At 34.9% G+C, this 21131-nt stretch overlaps 2 protein-coding genes across 8 annotated transcripts; one reads left to right on the top strand and one right to left on the bottom strand.

Annotated features, from left to right (window-relative positions):
* The first annotated feature begins 848 nt into the window (after positions 1 to 848).
* On the top strand, positions 849 to 3007 carry LOC145950716 (uncharacterized). The gene is made up of 4 exons (XM_083062385.1): positions 849 to 981; positions 1106 to 1223; positions 1618 to 1739; positions 2124 to 3007. Exons 2-4 carry the CDS (start codon positions 1113 to 1115, stop codon positions 2632 to 2634), a joined length of 744 nt encoding a protein of 247 aa, XP_082918511.1. The 5' UTR covers positions 849 to 981; positions 1106 to 1112; the 3' UTR covers positions 2635 to 3007.
* Positions 2018 to 20449, bottom strand: HUA2 (Tudor/PWWP/MBT domain-containing protein). 7 transcript variants are annotated; one of them, XR_014428587.1, is made up of 15 exons: positions 20026 to 20449; positions 19591 to 19667; positions 15943 to 17970; positions 15364 to 15862; positions 14605 to 14713; positions 14359 to 14471; positions 13661 to 13848; positions 12023 to 12686; positions 11446 to 11950; positions 10990 to 11177; positions 9824 to 10021; positions 6211 to 6315; positions 3805 to 4079; positions 2503 to 2639; positions 2018 to 2410 (listed from the first exon to the last, which is right to left on the bottom strand). XR_014428587.1 is itself a non-coding variant. In XM_083062383.1 (11 exons), the coding sequence occupies exons 1-10, from the start codon at positions 20134 to 20136 to the stop codon at positions 11020 to 11022; spliced, it is 4452 nt and encodes a 1483-aa protein (XP_082918509.1). In that variant the 5' UTR covers positions 20137 to 20449; the 3' UTR covers positions 9711 to 10021; positions 10990 to 11019. The 7 variants fall into 7 exon arrangements, 1 of the variants encoding a protein (XP_082918509.1); XR_014428589.1 differs by having other exon boundaries at positions 2018 to 2251; XR_014428588.1 differs by lacking the exon at positions 2018 to 2410 and adding an exon at positions 4649 to 4798 and having other exon boundaries at positions 2501 to 2639.
* Between the last annotated feature and the right edge of the window lie 682 nt (positions 20450 to 21131).

Here is a 21131-nt window from a genome sequence, read left to right as displayed (position 1 = left end):
TAATTATAATTATTAGAAAGTGCCCTTTTTCCATGATAGTGTGTTCATAACTGTTTAAACCTAAATATTAACTATACTAAATAACATGATCTCCATTTTAAATAAAATTGTAGTATAAAATATCGAGCAAATTTAATAAGTCAAACCAAGGTATAAGTAGAGTTAAAAAAGCATTAATCAAAATATTAACAATAATAGCTAACAAAACTAAGTTATCGAAGAAGGAGGGCAAAGCTTGATTAAAAAGAGTTGAATCTGATTCAATATGTTCAAGCGCATAAAGAATATTATATTGCAATGTTATTCACTTTTTTTTTAAATGGAAAAAAATTTAATAATAAATATTATATTTTGCAATATTATTATATATAGAGTAATATATGGTGTAGTATTCAAGTTGTGTTGTAGATCCATAAAACTAACTAAAGGTGCCACTGAAAATTTCTCATATCAACCAAGCATTCTAGTGGTTGTGGTATATAATTCACTTACTTTTGCTAAAATACACAAATTTAGAGTGATCGAATGCTATTGAATTCTAGCTTTCCTTTTACCACTGAAAAACAATTACCAACATGATCTAAAGTTTCAGAGGTCATAAATTGATTAGTTTGTTTTTTATTGGTAGGGATGACTATCAGCGGATACATAAATATAAACCACCAAGACCTCTTTTTCATATTGAGAATTGCCAAAAATGCATTTGGAAAATTACTATTTTTAAATGTTTCGATTGCAATCCGACTGATATGTATTGATAGTTGTAATAGTTAAAAATTCATTTTTAGTTATGGTGTATATTTATAAAAACTAAAAGAATAGTGAAGGCTAGAGTAATTTTGATGGTGGTTAGGGAGAAGAATGAATGAAATCTTGGTTTCTTTTTCTGGAAAATTTCACAGAAAATCATAATCAGATCCTCAACTGCAAGATTATGATTGCATCATTGCTCCATTGTCCATAGACATTTGATCTCATTCCGTACGTATACCCTTTGATTTCACGCATTTGGATGAAAATGGAAAGAGAATACGGAGAAGCAGAATCCGTTTATGAGCTTATTTGCTTATTTTCTAAATATTAATTTGAAGGTGAATTTTCGCAGAAACGCAATGCAGATACAAAAACGCGCCACGTTTGATTATAATGGAAACGTACCCATTCAGCACCCTATTTCCAAATTGGACACGCTAGCTGGCGTCGCAATCAAGTATGGTGTTGAGGTATATTTACCAATTTGCTTGCATAACATTATAATCAAGTCTCTTGGCCATCATCAAAAATGGTGTAGTTTTTTTTTTTTTTTGTTAAAATAATGTTTCATTAACAAAAATCACATTTTATAAGTTGTCCCTTTTGAAATATTGCGTAGATCATATTCATAATATATATATATATGAATAAATTATGTGACACTCACTTTCTTATCTTTTGGGAGCAATGAACTTTGTGAAAAAAAATGAATCGAAATCAATATGGCGAGAAAATTCGATGAATGAAACGCATGAAAAACTTTACTCTAGTGATTTGGAATATCATTCCTATAGGTGATTTTTTTATGGCGGAATGTGTAAATTTCCTAATGAAGTTGTAATTTATTGATTCGGAAAACTGTAGGTTGCAGATATAAAGAAGATGAATGGACTTGTTACAGACAGACAGATGTTTGCTCTTAAGACTCTTCACATTCCACAAAATGGAAAGCACCCTTCTTCTCCCTATAGTTCCAGTTCTACAGGGTATGTTTCTTAATTCACGATTACCACTAAAACTTAATACTAGCTTCCTTTTTATATATAAAACTCAATTACGTAATTCATCAATATTAACAAAAATAATTAATTTAATTAATATATTTTTAAGTAATTATTTTCTCTCTCCTAATTAATATTTATTTTTTTTCCAAACAATTAAAACACGTGGTCTTTAAAAAATTTATAATTAATATATTTTATTAAATTAAGACAATATATTTTAATTAGAAATATTTTAATATAAAATTAATTAATATATAAGATAATATGAATTAAACCTTATATAAATATAAATTGGGTCTTAACAGAGAGAGTATTCATTTTTATGAAACGTTATAAAATTCATTTTGTTGAACATTATCCCTTCAGACATGATAACGATGAGTACAATTCACCTGATAATGGACACTGTGAAGTGTTTGAGTCATTCCTCTCCCCAGTGATTAGCTCCTTACGAGGTTACTATGGAGCTAAACCAACAATGAAGAAATCAGCATCTGAAATATTTAACATTGAGGAGTACGAAAAAAGGTGTTACAAAGGTCAAGAAAATGGTTCATTCAGTCGGAACTCGGTATTGTCCCCTCAACATGTTAATCGTCACCAAAAGTCTCGTAGTTTGGCAAATGGAACATTGGATGATATTATGGAAGGGCCTGATATTATGGAAGTTATAAAAGCCAGGAAAAGTGACACTGATAAAAGGAAAAGTACACTTATACGAAGGAATCATAAATCTGAAGCTAACCTTCAGCGTATTCCAGAGATGCTCTTGAAGAAGGATAATGGCAACAATGGAGCATTTTCAACAAGATCATCAAAGGGCCTAGCTCAGAGGCAGAAAGCTGGTAGCCGAATTGCATTGGATCAGGTGGTTTAAACACACTGCAATCATTAAGCACAAGATCAAATCATCCATTTAGCCAACCTCAAGTTTAAGTTTTTTGTCCATAGACATAATCCGCATTGTTTCTATTAACCAAATATTATTTTAAAACCTCATGTTAGAGTTTAAAAACCAGATTTACATACCATTTCAGCTAAGGTATTGTGAAACTTATCGTGGATAGTTTGCCCAACCCAAAAAGTGGCGAAAAAAGGTTTACAGGTGCACTTCACTAGTATACATATGTAAATAGTTAACAGAAAAATTTTGATCCCTTATGTAAGATTCTCAAATCTTTGGCAGTCACATACCAGTAGGTTTTTTTTTTTTAATGCAAAAAACGTTAGCAAAAAAATAATATTACATTTACTAATTGCTAAGAAAGGTCGCAGTTTTTTACCCCAGAAATTGTGTGGGTGTGTTTTTCTTTTTAGCAGCTAACTAACATGGCCAAAAATAAAAAAATTATCTTAGAAAATAAAAATCCGTACCAGGTTTGCCTTGCATGTTGTATCGGCTGAACTTTATCTGTTAGCAATAACCTTAATAAATCGTTAACGTGAACCTTTTATTTTTTATTTGATGCTTCCAACTTATTTTTTAAATAAACCATCAATTTAGTCTCTAAATTATCACTCTCCATCTATATAGTCTATAAATTAGAAAATGCTAAAATTATATAAATAGACCCTAAAATATAGAAATCATGCTACATAATCTCCAGAAATTAAAAATTCTTCAAATTAATCCCTCGATATATCAATCCAAGAATTAAATTGATGGATATTCAACTTTATAGACTAGTTATATAATTTCATTGCTTTAAAAACTTAGAATAGAGTAATAATTCATATGCTAAATGGATGGTTTATTCAACTTCTTTCTTAAGCTCTGCGGATGCGGTAAAATTACCAAACGATAGTGATTAAGTAAAACAATGGTGTAACTGCGTTAGAACTCAAAATTAATATATTTGATCAAATAATATTTTGTAAGCATTGAATTATATTGACGTCAATACTAAACTTTCATAAATAAAAAAACAAAATTTAAAGATTTGCATTAACTTAACAATTAAGAAATAGAAAGTTAAATAGATATTGTACCGCACAAATTTTTGTGCGCAAATTATTTAGATATTAACTAAAATGTAGATACTTTTACCGTAAATCTTTTAGTAGAAGGTCGACCATTCTTGGGAAGAAGTCTCAGATCAATAACACGTTTTGTTGGGCAAATTGGGTTTGCTGAATCTTGCGGCTACAAATAGCATTTAACAAATACCCTCTAAACAATGTTATTCATCCATTGGTCCCCTTTTATCTCGTGTGAATACGAGAACACCCATTCGACATGCAATTTTCTGTACAGACTTTCCAAATAATGGCCACAGGTTATCCTTACATGAAAACTTGCAAGCCAATTTCGCTTCTACATCCCTAAAATAAAGGAATGAAATAAGTATTAAATTATTTACTATTTCTTCAATGAAATTATCTCTTGCTAAACATATTTAACAGAATAATACACTAATCAATGAATTTTAAATCACTTTATAAACATTAAAGACAACCAAAGTCTAAAGTGCCTTTTTTAAGGATGTCAAAAGTACATATATTTCTCCTCATTGTCGTGAAAAAAAAAATTATCCAAGTAACGAGACTATTTTCATCCGTGTTCTCTCTTAAAATGATCACCTCTGCATAAATTTTATCACTTCAAGAATCCAAAAGTGCACATTTTGCTACTAATTAAGCATAACTAGTGTCAAAAACAAATTGTTTATAAAACTCGACCTTGATAATAAATTAAAACTCACCCTTCGACCCAACTGAACTTGACTGCATGGGTATAACTAATGTCATCTAATTTCAATAACAGATGGATATTTTAAATTTACCAAGTAAAAATATTTCCCAATTATATACAAAATTCAGCGTTCACAGAATAACATTAATTGGCATTGAAATTGAGTTTATGGTCCGAGTAGTGTACGAAGCATTAGCACCTTAACCTCACCCTTCCACTTTGTTTCAATTCTTCTACTGAAAAAGAATTTTATGCTTATTTCACAGTCCAACAGAAAGTAACCTTTCGAATTAGACGAATTAGTTATCGAGACAATAATTAAGTTTTACATAAACATAAAGCCCTCAACCTGCCAGGCAAATGAAAAAAAAGTAATAAGCATGAGCTATTGTGAAGGTGCATGCAGTACGAATTTAATATTATTTTGCCAACAAAAGAGAAAAAAATAACAATAAACCTCCAATGAAATGAATAAAAGTAAAATGAATGAACTGGCTGACGAAGCTAATCATAATATTGAGGAATAAAAGTATGGCTTAATGTAACAATGCGATATTATGATTTGCCTTGGCAGCCTAAAACGTGTAATAAAAATACACTAGAGAACATTCAAAAACAAAATGCCTAGTTTCGAAGTGGCATTCAATTTAGACAACAGCAACGCTAGCATATACAACAAAGAATTTCTTTAAAAGAGTTTGTTTCACTTCATATACAACCATGAAAGAAGCACATATTAAGTTCAATGTCATGCATCAAGTATAGCATAGTGTCAAAATTTAATTTATGGTTTTAGCAAATTACACTGATCGGTAACAATCTAATTGTGAACTTAACTGCTTTCCAAACTGTGCAGAGCACATCCTTAACACTTTCTTCACAGGAAGTATAACAATTTAAAAGGATACAAGTAATCTCAACTTAGCAATAAGAAAGACAAAGTTAGGTAGTTTTATTCAAATTTCTACTATCTACTACTAATATGAGCCACAAAATCAATGCATTGAAGTCAGCGTGGTGAACAAACAATTTAAGTCAATGTGGAAATTGACTGATCAAATGTTTAAAATGCAAGACATCTTAAAACAAAAGCACAGGAATAAACTCCCAAACACAAGGATTTCAGGAAAATTAATGACTATCTTGATCGTCTAAAGATTGTCAACTGCGTTATCTGTCTCGGCCTACTTATCCCTCAGTTCCACTCTCTCAGGACCACATCAATTCATATACAATTGCTACTTTCCCAACCCTCAAGCTTTCCTTAGTGAAGCTGAAAAATTGTACTCTCAAAACACATTCAACCTCTCCTACAACCTTGAGTCAGAACAGCAGACACTAACATCGCAATATACAAGGATATAAAACACATGACAAGATTTTACGAGGACAGATTATGCCTTAGCTTTAATATCATCCTTAAATATATAATCATATGGCATAAAAAGGTGGATGGAAACTGAAGCCATAAATCAGACTAGATTTATGCACCTAACGACAAAACATTACTATTACAACTTTCTTTTATAAAAATTCAGAAAACTAAGAATCCAAACTGCATGGAGAGATGCATGCATCACATGAGACACGAGAAGAGCCTAGACATTGCAATAAATGCTAAACCCATCATAAAAGAATTACTAGAGTTCTCAAAAACATCCATTAGAACTATGTTTACAACTATAGATGCCCTAGCATAGTAATGTAAGTAAAAAACATAACTAATGCAATGTCTGTTCTGAAATTCCGCGACAATATTACCTCAATAATAAGCAGTCTTTGTCTATGAAGATGAACTGTAATCTTTGTTCAGTTATCACATTCAAAACATGAGAAAATGATCACCATCTTTGGCTTTGCCAAAACCTGAAATCGCCAAGATATTCAGAATTCCTCTTCAGCAAATAAAGATAGATAATCATTTAACAGACAACAAATCATCATATGTGCTTCCACCGATAAAGTCGATTAAATAAAAACTACATCACAAGCCATCAACATTGAAATAAGGTACACTCCATGCAATGCTAAAATCAAAACCAACTATATAAATCCAACATAACTTAAAATTCTTGCACACTACAACAATTGTGCCCCAAAATTGCAATCAAAAGGGAAAACAAAGGTTAGAGCATGAAAAGAGCGATCATAAAAACAAACAAGCAGGCTGAATACAATAAATTCATGGAGGAAGGAAAAATAGATAAAAAAATTCAAAGAGAGATCAAAAACTCATATCACATCATGTCCAATACCAATGTCCCTTATCAGCACTGTTCTAACCCATTCTTTCTTTTAAAGAAAATGGAATAAATGTCAAGGAGGAAGGAAAAATAGATCTAGTAAAGAGCAAGGTTATCAATAAGGTTATACGGCGGATGGCGGCAAGGACCTTTAAGTGCCATATTGTCATGGCGGATGCCATGGCGGTCTACGGCGGACAAAAAAAAAAAAAAATATATATATATATATATATATATATATAATATGATGCAAAAACAGAAAAATAACAAACACATATTAAAACCAACAATATAACAATCTAAAATTCATGGCATTCATAATCTAGTAATAGTCATCATAAAGAAACATAAATTCCTAACCAACAAAAAGATTAAATGGCAACGGCGATGGCAGAACTCAAAGGAGGAGGCGTGCGGAGGGAGAATCTATCACGCGCGGAGGAAGTACCAGGAGGAAGAAAGTCTCGTTGGAGGTAGCGGTGGCGCGCTCAGAGGTGACGGTGGCGCGCTCGGAGGTGATGGTGGCGGCCGCGTCGGAGGGGGAGAAGAAAGTCACGTCGTAAGTGACGGTGGCGGCCGCGTCGGAGGCGACGGTGGCAGCTGCGTCGGAGACGATGGTGGCAGGCGGAGGCGACAGTGGCAGGGGATCTTGTCGGAGCAGCCGTGGGTTGCACGGAAGAGAGGCTATTATGTATTAGGGTTTCTGCAACCCTATTTTATGTGTTGGGTGCCCAACCCGGGAAAGAAACTCGGGCCCAAACCAAAAAAGAAAAAAAAAATGGCCCAAACCGAAAAAAATAAATAAAAAAAATGGTCCAAAATGGCGCCATGTCCGCCATTCACGCCATGGACCGCCATGCCTAACCCGCCTTAACGGCCGTAACGGCCGCCATCTTCAAAATGGCAGATCCCCGCCATACACAGCCTAAACGGCCATAACGGATCGCGGCCGCCGCCGCCATACCTTTATGGCACCGCCATAACGGCTATTTAACAACACTGGTAAAGAGCATAAGATATACCAGAGATAAACTGTAACATCGCATTAAACACTAGAGACCATAAACACAGCCTTATTCCATAAGGTAAAGGGGTAAAAACAGTCCTAGAAGTTGCCGCACTTCAATGCAAAAGAAATTGTGACCATTCCCAAACACCCCTTACACAAACACCTCATCAGGGGAAATATCTCGACTGTAATTCTATGAAATTGCAACATGTCCTCGCTATTAACTACATTTATAACTTCTTAGACAAAATATGTGACCCTAAGGCCTGTAAGGTGTTCAAAATTCTTGAATGGTCTAGACGAGAAGGAATGTTTAACAACTGGGAGATTGAATCAAATACTGGTAAAAAAGCTTCAACAAAAATACCTAAAAATCAATAATATCAATTATTCTCACAAAATGAAAGAAAGATGAGTAGAATCAAGCAAAAATTGAAGGTATTACATAAATCACTAATCTCTATCCTTATCATTAAAATTCCTGAAAAAGTGAAATATCCGAGACAAAAATGAATACAATAAAAAATTTGGACGGGTGCACCGAGAAAAAAAGGAATTATATTTGCATTTTCTACTTTCTCCAAACTTTCCACCTGTCTACACTTGCTCGTGACATTTTAGTGCTTAACTTATAACTGATTAAAATAACTTATTAATACAAAATAACAGGATATAGATGCAATCAAAGTTAAAATAGCCAAAAGGATATGTAAACAAATGGTGTAAAAATAGCACATTTCAGAAAAGAAGAGCATGAGAGGCAAAGTAACTGGTCTAATAAATAGAGTTAAAAAAAATTCTAACTTAGCAATTTGATCGAAAGAAGGGTTGAAGATATGAACTTAACAATTTGGCCAAAAAGTGTGTTGAAAATTAATAGCAACCTAACAGTTTATATCTACGTGAAGCATTTTGACTCAAAGGCTTAGATTTGATTTCAGCTACAAGCAATGCCACTTAGTAGTAGGCAATCTAATTTATAATTACCAGTGGAAGATCTCGATGAAACTTGTGGAATGCTCTGGTATCTTGGAATGGGTTAGCCTCCGGGAGCAGAGCAATCCACAAGTCTCATTCCACAGCTTGGTACCACTGAATTGCCTCCCCATACCCTAAACTTTATTACTACCAAACCAGAAAAATAAAAACTCAACAGTATACCAACTTAATGTCTATAAAATGAAGGATAACAAGTGCCAAAAACCACAGACAACTAATGTCTTTAAAGAATTAAGGAAGAAAATGAATATCACAGATTATATATAAATAGTCATTGAACAAGAGGAACACTGGCATCATAAAAATCAATAAAATACAAACAAGCCATTTATATCACTCAAGCTTCGAAAGCATAAATTTGTGTGCACAGCTAGATATAATTTCATCGCATGAATATGATCTTCAATTGAAATTGGTTAAAACACACCGAAATTTAACAATTCCCACCCCCTCCCCGCCAAACACAATTATAAATAGATTAAAAAAAGAAAAGAGGGAATTTTAAAAAATATATATATATAAGACCATTACACACTAAATTGACAAAACTAATAGGATTCAAAGCTAAAAAGGCATAAAGTTAAAGGTGGACATATTGATTTTTCATATTCAATTATACATACAGTAATTACCCAGCAATTCACAATCAAATGGATGATAAAGCTTGGACAATATTTTCTGAACTAATTTTTTACTATTGAGTACTGACAATATTAGATGCTAACTGGTACCCAAAGACGAGATCAAGCAAAATAAGGGAGAGAGAGGTGGTGCTCATTAATGCATAACTAAATTTTGACAGGAAACATTGATTTAGTCGCATTAAATGAATTTCAAGTACAAGTAATTAGTAAGCAAAGACCTCCTGAACTGATTTTCATATATATATATATATATATATATATATATATATATATATAAAGTTAATAACTTAAAAGATAATAACATGCCATCATTTATTAAGAAATAAACTATGAGAAAATTCAATTTGATAAAAAAAAAGGCCTAAATGAAAAAGAAAAAAAAATTAACATTCATTTATTGTAGTTAAAATTCAGTCTTTGAAACAGATTTCTATATAGATAACATGTAATTACAAGGGATGGGAAACAGATAAACTAACCAAGTCAAAAACATGGGCCTAAACTTGGAAGCAAATGTTTCTGGGATACATTGTCAGGAAAAATTACAATATACACAATCCTGTCAAAAGCCTCCACAAGTTTTCAAAATTTTCTCCACGGGTAAGTTGTATGTACTACACAGGCGAATCTAACTGAGGCACAATTTAACCTTGCATGTTGATCCACCAGCAACACCACTGAAAGATAACAAGCAGTAAAAATTAACAAATCAATATTAAGAGAGAAAGAAACCACAAAACACATTTCTGCCCTGAATAAACACACGAGTAGTATCACCTGAAACTTTCCCTAAAAGAAATTCACTTCATATACAAGAAGGTATAAACCAAAATCCACTTCATATACAAGGAGGTATAACAATCAAAATTCACTCTCGCAATGTAAATAATTACATCTGCAAGTTTCAATTTTGGAAAGTTCCATGAAAGGATTTCTACCAATCATGAACTTGATCACCAATTTTGAATATGACGGGGAAGTTTTTCAATATTAAGCCCAAAAAAAAGTTACATGTCCTACTGCAGAAGCAATCCATAATTTTCTTTTCAGAAAAAAAAAAAATATGACCACAGGGCTTTATCTCTGATATTTCAATCATGTCATATTGTCAAGTATTAAAGATGTGTTATATCCAGCAATCATTTTCTCTTTTATTAAAAAGGTTTACCAGAAAGAGGGAAATAAATGACATTACAAGAAGAATAAGCTTAAAGAAGTTCTCATTCTCCCCAAGTCATAGATCAATAAATATCAAAGCTGTATACACAAACACTCAGAAGAATTTTCAATGTAAACCCCAAAAATCTATTCAGCAGTCAGCCAATTTTCCCAACATGAAAGACTTCCCAAAACCACAACTTCAGGTAAGGCTTCAGAAACACAAGATTTCATTTAACAATAAATAATTATAATTCTCCTAAGTACCAAATAAAGAAACTATGGCTTTTTTCTGTTTCCCAACATAAATTGACAGCATTAATTTTTTATTCAACAATCCCTTTATTAAGTATTGGAGTGTCTGCATCTTGTCAATGAGACACACAAGCCAAAATTATTAAAAATCACCCATTGCAACTTTTGGTTCAGACAAACAGTCAAACCATTAATGCAAAACACAATCCCCCCAAACACAGAAGAAGTTTACCTACTACTAATAAGATGGCTCCAATCAACTTCAATTGGGTCTCCAACAATTAACAGCAGGAATGTCTGGCCTACAGGGCATCATCTGAGGTACACCATGTCCTGGAGCAACAGGTAGGTTGCTTGAAATTGGTCGCTGAAAACCCACGGAGCTTACTGGTGGTCTTTCAAGTGTTGGCCGAAAATGACCTTCATCATGATAATCAAAAAATATTCACAGAGAACAATTAGATTGATTGTACAAAGAACATAAAATACAAATAATGATAGTTAAACAATAAAGCTTTCACTTGTATCAACAACAAAAATTATAATTAAAAGGTAAATAGATGGATTAAAACTTCCATAAGCTGTGAACCAAACTCAGGAATGACATACACATTAGAAAAATCCTAAAACAAATCATTTTAATTTAATATTTAATATAATAAGCATTTGGAATGTGCCCAATAGATACCTTCTTGCCCGTAGGGTGGACCGGGACATGAAGGATTTCTCCCTCTCCATACACCATGCTGATTATTTGTTTTAAATTCACTCGATGGCACTCTCCATTGCTCATCAGCAACAAATTGTCTCCGACCATCTGGAAGGGATGGTAAAGGAAAGGGGGGATGGAATGAATGAGGAAGATGTTGCTGAACTGTGGGATTTGAATATGAGTATGGATTTGGTGGATTTTGCGGTGGAGCAGGATGAGCATGCCTCTGAACAAATGGGGGATTGCTCTGCTGAAATTGATGGTTAGGTTGAGGAACTGGAGCATTTAAAAACATATCATTCTGTCCGTATTCTAATTGCCTGGAATGGTTAAAACCAGAAGGCTCCTGGGAGCTACAGCCTGCTGCTGGAGCATAAGCAGATGGCTGTGGAAATACTTCATTCTGGACAACTGCATTATTGTGACCTCCAGGAAAAGAATTCCCAGCCATTGGAACTATTTGGTTACCCTGCACAGATGACTGCATTTATCAAAATCAGCAATTCAAAAAAATCCATGACAAACAAATAGATATCATGAGAAAAAGCCTAACATTAGTAGTGCCACTAAAGTCATGAGGTACACTCTGCTGATACCCCAACTGTGGGGACGACTGATGCGCAGACTGAGGTGGCATTAATGACTGGGAGAGAAGTGGCCGAGCTGGTCCAGACGATTGAGGAACCAATGACACCGGAGGAGCTGCGGAGGGTGGTAAAGGAGGAGGTGGGGGTTGCAACATTGGGGGTGGGGGAGGCGGGGGAGGAGATGGTGACAATGGAGGAGGTGGTGGCGGAGGTGATGAAGGCAAAGGTGGGGGTGGAGGAGGTGAATCAAGTGGCATAGGAGGAGAACCGTCAGGAGTAGCTGACATCTCTTCTGAAATGTTTGCAGTTGGATCTATATTCCTATCTGAGCCCTGATGTTGCAAATCAATTTCTTCAGAACTGTTAAAAAATAGGGGCCTTTCATCCTTCGGGTGACCTGAAACATCTTCCATTTCCAGCTCACCATCCACATCCTTTAAGATACAATGGCGCTTGTCATTTGGGGTAACAGTAGAAGTTTCTGATTCTCCAAGGATATGTGTGGGATCAGCTGGAGATGCATCACACGTCTCCTTACATGAATTGATTGGTATATCATCTTCATATTCATCTTCATCATCTTCAAATGGACGTGAAGATAAAAAGCCAGGCAGCTGAAATGTAGCATTACTGATACACAATATCCAGGAATATAACATGAATCAGAAATTTACATTACTTTTTGAAGCAAATAGAATGGTATGAGAACAGAAAACAAATAAATACTAAAACAAATTTACATGACTTATTGGTTTAAGTATAATAGATCAACTTAAACCAATAAGTCATGTGTTTACAACAAGCTTGAGAACACTAGGATCCTCAAAAAAGATGTTGCCACTACAACATGATTTAAAATTTTCAAAATACAAAACTTTTTCATGGCACGGTTTTATAACCTTGCATGTCTAATTAGTTCTTATGATCAGTGTTTAAAATCAAACTAGTTCTAAAAAAATAGCACAGTATCTTACAAGGCTACAATTTTACTTGATGTGTTTGGAAACACCTTGTAAATCAATTTAGGTGTCCAACAGAAGCTATCTAGAGTAGCTTTCACAACATTGACATGAATTGTGGAAGATGTGACGTCGATCTAGACACACTCTTAAATCAATTCAGAAAGATTCACAAAATTATTTAAATAACACAAAAGCAAGTATAAAACCATTTTTAACAAACTGAATATGATTTGAAATATATTTAACTTTATGTAAGCTAAAGTATTAGCTTGGAAAATTCTAACCAGGATTTTAATGCACAAAACTCTCCCCAAACAATATAAGTACATTAACATTACTTTTAACTTAAAACAATTGATGCATTTCTTTTAGCATTTTTTTATTTTCTGTTTACTAACTTTTATTACAAACTATTTTGTTTATGACAGCACCCTACCATCAAAAACATGCAGAATTTAGTATTTAATAAAGTAAAAGTAATCCAATACAATTTGTGGTTGTATATGCTGCCTCTTTTAATTAATCAGACTTTACTCCCTCACATTGGTTTTTGTAAAGATAAATAAACTAATTGTACAAATATGACTAACATAAATTTAATACAAGTAACCAATCTAAAAACTGACAAAACAAATATCACACCTTCCATACTCATCAACAAGCATGCCTTCCATTTCTCTAATTGGGTCATCCACAGCTCTCTCTGCTCGAGATGGACGTCTAAGAGAAAAGCTAACTGTCATATCATCATTTGAAACTCCAATATCATCCATGTAACGGCGCAGAACAGATTCAGGAAAAATTTTCCTCTCAAGCCACAGCCTCAAAACCTGCAGTCAACCCAAGAAAACCAAACAAATAAGATATCCAGCTAACATATACATCCTGGTGAAAAGTAAAACATCTTCAACCAGTTACTAAAACAAATCCCATTTCACTAAGCAAAGATTGTAGCCAATGGCAAGTAATTGACATTCATACAATATATTCAGGTAGTGGACAATCTGAGGAAAGGGGGCCATGATGGTTCAGTCTTCAAGATGGATTTTGAGAAATCTTGTGATCGAGTACAACTATCTTAGATAAATTGCTTGATAGAACTGAGTTACTGGACATAGTGATGTAAGGCAGCAAGGTTAAATTATGATTGCCTCTATTGTTTCAATTGAATTGCCATCCAAAATATCTTGTTGAGTCACCAATGAAAGGAGATCCACTATCTCCATCGGTCCTTTACCCTATTGAATGCTATGTTATCCCCCCTAATTCTACTCTGCTGCTTTCCTCTCCATGTAATTCCTTTAGTAGTTCATTAAGTATTTACATCAGAGAGAACTGACCTTAAGACACTGACGGCGATTTTCACGAGCACTAGCTCCAGGGGGAGCAGCAGCACCAAGAAGGCGTGGCAATGCTGCCTGAACAGTAGGTATGTAGGAGGCTCCTGCAATGCCTAAAAATGCCTCTACAATTAGAGTTATCATTGCCATGAAAAGAAGACTACCTAAACTAATAATTTTGGCAAGTGAATGAGGGGGAAACAAAAAACAGAAATAATAAATGCTAATAGTATAATCTTCACCCACCTTTTTGATTATGCGAGCACTGAGTGATAGAATCAACAAGAAAAAATAAATCCACTTTACGATGAAAACTAGTTTCATTTTCCAGCTTTCGGATGAGAAGTTCAACAACCTGAACAAAAAGGAGTAGGAAGTAAGTCCACTATAGGTACATTAACCATCATATTAACAAAACTTCCAGAAATGGTAGCAATGGTCTAAAATTTAGGAAATATATTCACATTGCAATCAACAATCACCAACTAAATACAAAAAAGATGCATGCTTTATCTCCCATGGATCCTTGATGTTCCTACTACAAGATTTTTCTGTGGCAAAAGTTAATCATCACAATCATATAAGCAAGAAATTAACAAAAACAGAAAAGTAGGTTAATAGAAGTTAAAAGTAAATTTTACGCCATATTAGTAACACACAAGATAAAGATCCAAGACCTCTATTATTGATGAACTTAAGGCTTAGCCTCATGCACTTATCAACAGGCTTTCCCTTCCGATTAAACTGACAATGCTGGTTTCAGGGATACCAACCTTCAGACCTCAACCGCAACCCAAAGAACTTCCCAGGAATTGAATAAAAGTATTCCCATGAAACTAAACATTAGGATTTAGGACACACTTTTGTATGCTATAATAGAATTTAAATTCCTTTATATAGCAATTACATCCTCTCTAATGATTCTTAAAGCTAGAAAAATAATTTGGCGGAAAGTCATTGTCTAATTCATAATTTTAAAAGTAGAAATAATATGCTGGAGCAGACCTCGTTGGCAATGCCATACTTGGCACAATCAATAGCAAGACGAGTTGCACGGCCAATACTTTCCTTGGTCCTTGACAAGGTTTCAATCATTCCTTCAAAAGCTTCACGAGAAACAGCAGCCTCAGTACCACCACTCAGTGAGCCTTCTATTCCCCTTTGCGCTGAACCAATTCTTCTGTCCTCAATTTCATCAGCATCAAGTTGAGTATGAGAAGCAGAGTGATGCTCTTTAGTTGGTGGAGAAGCCAATGTTGTCTGCTCATAAACTCCCTGCATATCTGCCTGCACAAAATTGCTCAAGACAGGCAGAAATGGCTGAACTGTGGAGGGGCTAGGTGTCCCCCCCTGAACATTGGGAAAGCCAGAAGGAAGACATTGAGAATGAGCTTGTTTCCTTTTTGCCAGGGCAGCTGCAATAAGATGCTTCATAGTTTTGGCAGTTTCAGGAGTCCCAGAACCGGTATATATACTATTTTTCTCTTCTGTGCCCACCTCCAATCTGTAATAAAATAAAGAAAATAAAAGGGAGAAGGAATGGTAAATAAATCCAAAAGGAAGAAAACAAAAAAGCAAGTGTACCTATCAACATGTAGATCATCAGGATCCTTAAAACCAACAGTTGAGGCAGGAGCTTCAACTGCCTGAGGCAATGTCTCTGGAGTAGTTTTAGAAATTTCTGCAGAAGATGCAAGCTTCTTTCTATGAGTTGCAACTTGATTCTGAGAAGAGCTAAGGTTATGTGAAGACTTTGAAGACCCATGATCAGCCCTCTTTTGAGTAGCATTAATGGAATTTTTAATCGAAAGTTTGGAAGCTTTATTCCGCTCAGCATTTGACTTAATTGCCGGTACTGGCTGAGGTGATTTTACTGGAGAGACAGAGCTTAATTTTGCCGCATTGGAGGGAAACTGCTTCAAATCTAATTTTTCAGGACTATTAGGAACATGCAAAGGAATCACTTCATCATCTTTCTCTTTTAGAGGCTGCTTAATTGACAAACCGTCATTATGTAATTGAGAAGATGGCTCTTTCGAATGGGTATCCTCAAGTTCACTAGAATTCCTTTGAGCCATCTGAACAACATCAGACTTCTCTGGGTGTGCATTGTTGGTCTTCTTTACCTCTGAAACAGAAGACGATTTAATATTTTTTGCAGCTCCACCATGAACAGGAGTTTTAGGTTCAGACTTCTCTGGGTGCGCATTGCTGGTCTTCTTAACCTCTGAAACAGAAGACGATTTAATATTTTTAGCAGCTCCTCCATGAACAGGAGTTTTAGGTTCATCATCGTCATCGAAAAGACAAACAGCTCTGCGTTTCCTCTCAACTTGTTTTATCATAACATTATTTGTATCAACTTTATGTCTAAGAGAACTCCTTTCTTTCTTTTCATCAGAAGCAATGCCAGCAGAATCAGGCATAACTTGATGAACCTGGCTATGATGTTTAGTTGCGGGTAGCAACTCATTGACAGAATCATCAGAACCTGCACCACCAATTTGACCTTTAGATGGCAAGCTTTTTTCTGTTTTCAAATTTGGTGTAGACTTCTTCAATTCTAATTTTTTAAATGATCTGTCTTCAAAAACTGTAGAGCCAGGTGAAGCTCTTTTTGGAACTTTTGAAGAATATCCTACAGTTGAATCATCTTGGGCATCCATACGCTTCAACTTCTTGGTAGCATGTAAAGGTTCATTTGCTCCTACATTATGCTTTGCATGAAACAGGGTCTTCTTACGCAAACTAGAACTTTTACCATCACCATCCTCAGAATCAAACGAGATTTCCTGCAGCTCATTTTTTACCTCAAGACTTGTTTTGACTTTTATCAAGTTGCTATCTTTTTCCCCAGTATTACCATTATTGTCTGATTTAAGAGTATCTGGAGAATCTGATTTAACAGCAAATGCATTTTTCCTTTTCTTCCCAGTTTTCAATGTCTCCTCAGACTTAGAAAGATCACCATGACCAGTATAATTTCCCTCCAAAAATTTTCCAGTAGATGATCCACCATTTCTGTCTCTATGACCTGCAGCTTCACTTCTCTTCCTTGAGCCATTAACAAGCTTTCTTGGCTTGGTCCCATTTGTTAAATCACTATGTCCATTATCATCTTGCCCAAAATCATTAACATTACAAGCATCTTTAAGACTAGATTTGTGAACATTCTTCTTTGCCTCTGAACCAGAGGATAATTTATTTTTCATCACAGGAGATGAAACAGAAGAACTTTCATTTGGATGGTCAGATACAGAGAGCTTTTCATCTTGACTGTCATTTTCTCCAACTCTCGGCATACAGTGCTCCAAATTAGAGCCAACATTATCCATATCAACATTATCTTTTCCTCCATTTGACACCACTGCATCAGTATTATCCTTTAGGTTACCTACTACCCCATCATTAGAAGGAGCCTCTGAACCAATATGAGAATCATCAGTGTCATCTGTCAAACCACTAGCTTTCTGTTTCTGCATCTCATCAAATGCTGCACATATTTCCTTCACAGCTTGGGCAAAGTACTTTGTCTTGCCCTGAAGACGAGCAGACAACTTATTTTTAGCCTCATTGGTAAATGCCTGAATATCTGCTGGGGCAACAAAAGCTCTGCAAAGGAAAAGAACATAGCATAGGTACAGTTGTAAGAAAATAAACATGAAGGACAAGAAACACAAGTTTATTTTTTTTAATTTGGGGGGCTAAATGGAAGAAAATATTGAAATTGTAGTTTAATGTGTACCACAATGTCTTGTTAAGTTTTATTTCAAAGAAAAATAGGAAAGGCTGTACTAGAGCAGAGGACAAAACATTCTTAAAGAACAACCAAAGACAAGAAAAAGGACCAACATATGATATACATTAGCTTAAAAGACTTGTTCAAGGCCTTTGAAAGAAGGATAGAACCTCAAAAGATTCATCTACACTGAAACATCTCTCAAGTCAATTGTCCATCAATAACGGTTTCTATTAGGCTATTGCTGATCAAGAATTAGTATTAGTATTTACAGACATAGATGATGGAAGGTCTATACAATTACATAGAGGTACAAAACATAGCTATAAATAACCACAGAATCAACTTTTTTTCAGAAAGAGAATTGAAATTTCAAGTAGCATATTCCACTATAACATCCAACTAAATCCCCAAATTTGATTCTCTCATTAGTTAAAAAGATTCAACTTCATACGCTGACCATCTAATTCATTAGGTATATGGCTTATCTGTCCTCTTCTTTTTGAATACACTTGGGCCATGGAAGGTAGTAGTAGGAGAGCCTCGAAGGGATCCAACCTCTCCATCTCTTAAAACTCAATACAATGAAAAGAGATGGTTAAATCCAAATGATAAATAACATAGGTGGTCGTGGTTTAAATAATTTACACAGCCAAAAACTCATATTTGGAGGAATAAAGTGTTTAATCCTGTTATGACACACAACATCATCTTCAGCCACAATAAAATTTGCTTTCTTTCTCCCATGCTCAACAATCTTAAAAACAAAAACTATAAAATGTTACAGACATAAAATATTAAAATTAAAACCACCCCTGTGCCTCCACCAAAAAGCTTAAGCTTTCGGGATAGTTTAACTTTGATACCATATTATAGCCTCCATTCCAAGACCATGCAACAATTAGACAATTAGCACCATCAATCTCAAAATGAAACGACAATTAATCCTCATGATATAATCTGTACCGCCACTGTTTTCTTATAAAACACATGAACCTAAAAGGAAATGTAGACATGGAATCCATAATTATATAATAATGGATAAATTGCAAGCCTGTTTCAGTGTCACCACTACAGATACTATTCTTCACACAGTACAATGCACTACACACATCTAGTCTAGTATGTACTCTTCAAGTTCAATTTAACCTTTAATCAGTTGAAGTATAAAATAAAACTCTCCAGGGACAATATAACCTTTAAGCTCAAAATAGATGCTCAAGTGATAAATAGTGAGACAATTGACAGGGTGTTGTTTCATCCAAAATTCCGCACAAGCCACTTTTATCATTTTTTTCACATCCAAACTATACCACAAACTTTGACAACTCAAGGGTGTTCCTCTTTACTATTGCATGCAATAGTTCCCTTTTATAAAGCACGAGTTATTAAAGGCATTCCAATAGAACTAATCACCATTCATCGGATTACAAGACAACCTAACCATTCACATACTTTTTAGCTACACGAGAAATCAGGTGAAAGAGGCTTACATTTCTTTCGTACCAAAGAATTGAACAAAATACTTCTTCGGATCAGGGGTTTTCTCCCAATCCTCAGGCCTGCTTATCTGAAAACAAAGACGCACCAAAATCAGCATCCTCAGGTACTAACAACAACTGAAAGTTCAACCAACCAGCACAAGTTAAAAACCACACAACAATGCGTAAAAAAGGGACAACAGAGCAAATTTGCCAAAAACACAAATAACGCTAGACTATAACAGTCTTTACACGCACGCACGCACGCACTTAAAGAGAAACACGCCACATTAAAAACGTTAAAACCCTCATCCGAACAGTTTCACAAGCTAACAAGGAAAAGATGCTGAAGCATTGAAAATGAAGTTAAGAACGAGGCGAGCGAAAATCGAAAGAAAAGACGAGACACGCGAAGGAAGAGAGAGAGAGAGAGAGAGAGAGTGAGACCTTAGCAGGCCAAGCGGGGAAGCCCTTGACCTTAGCGAGGACAAGATCGCCGAGAGTCAAGTGCCCATTCGCCTTCGCCTTGTTCGCTCCGCGGCGACGCCCGGGAGCCATGGCGGCTCGTGGACGCTACACGCAATTCGAAAACGACGTCGTTGTTGTCGCGTGGGAGCGATCAGAAAACCCTAGAGAAATCCCGCGGGTGGCGCCGCGGGGATCTTGCGCGGGGTTTCGGCGGCGGCGGCGGCGGAGAGAGAGAAAGAATCTGAGAGTGAGGGAATTGCAGGAATTGCGATGCGAGGCGAGGCGGTCGCAGGGAGAAGGAAGAGAGAGAGAGAGAGAGAGAGAAGAGAGAGAAGAGAGAGAATAGTAGATTTTGTTTTTGTGAAAATGGGTTTGGCTTTGGGGAGAAGGAGTATGGGACCTAATGGGAATTTTCCCATCTTTTTTCCTTTTTCACCATATCATTTCAAAATACATCACCACCGGCTTCACCTGCTTTTTTTTTTTTTTTTTTTTTTTTTTACAATTGTCAGAGATAATCTTAATTTTTTTATTTTTATAAATAACATATATTTTTATAATCTTGTTCAGCCTTTCAGACCATTATAGACAACAAAATCAATAATAAATAATCTTAATTTTTTTGTTTAGATATAAATTTAAAAAAATTTCTACTGAAGATCCCTGTGGAATAATTAGGGACGAGAAAAAAACATTGTGTTTGATGTAATACAAAAGGAAAAATAAGAAGTATAAAATGGTAGGTCTCACTTTATTTTAATACCCTCTAAATAGAGTAAATTCTAGCCAAAGGGTAGCTTGTTACCATTGTACCCTTTTTATATGCACACACATTCGAGTTCAAGTGGTTATCACTATGATGTCGATTCATACATTCATAATCAATTATCAAATGTTTTTCATAACTTGGAGGCTTTGACATATCCATTTAATCAATTGTGTGTAAGCATCCTCGAATATGTTGAATGAAATGCATTTTGGTTCTTTCTAAAAATTCGTATAATCTATTATGTTCATTATATAATTTTTTTTAATTAAAATATATTTGAATAAACGATTTAACATAAATTAATTTACAATATCAT

Source organism: Cajanus cajan, chromosome 8 (assembly GCF_000230855.2).
Source record: "Cajanus cajan strain Asha chromosome 8, NIPB_CcT2T_4, whole genome shotgun sequence".
NCBI lineage: Eukaryota > Viridiplantae > Streptophyta > Magnoliopsida > Fabales > Fabaceae > Cajanus > Cajanus cajan.
This window is presented reverse-complemented; position numbering and strand designations above follow the sequence as displayed.

What these genes read in the sequence shown, in the direction of transcription:
- LOC145950716 (XM_083062385.1), top strand. Translation starts at nt 1,113, where the DNA reads ATGCAGATACAAAAACGCGCCACGTTTGATTATAATGGAAACGTACCC. An exon ending in CAATCAAGTATGGTGTTGAG is followed by an intron (nt 1,224 to 1,617) that starts GTATATTTACCA and finishes GGAAAACTGTAG; the next exon opens with GTTGCAGATATAAAGAAGAT. An exon ending in TATAGTTCCAGTTCTACAGG is followed by an intron (nt 1,740 to 2,123) that starts GTATGTTTCTTA and finishes TTATCCCTTCAG; the next exon opens with ACATGATAACGATGAGTACA.
- HUA2 (XM_083062383.1), bottom strand. Translation starts at nt 20,136, where the DNA reads ATGGCTCCCGGGCGTCGCCGCGGAGCGAACAAGGCGAAGGCGAATGGG. An exon ending in TCCCCGCTTGGCCTGCTAAG is followed by an intron (nt 19,668 to 20,025) that starts GTCTCACTCTCT and finishes CTTTGTTTTCAG; the next exon opens with ATAAGCAGGCCTGAGGATTG. An exon ending in GTGCTCGCATAATCAAAAAG is followed by an intron (nt 14,472 to 14,604) that starts GTGGGTGAAGAT and finishes AGGCATTTTTAG; the next exon opens with GCATTGCAGGAGCCTCCTAC.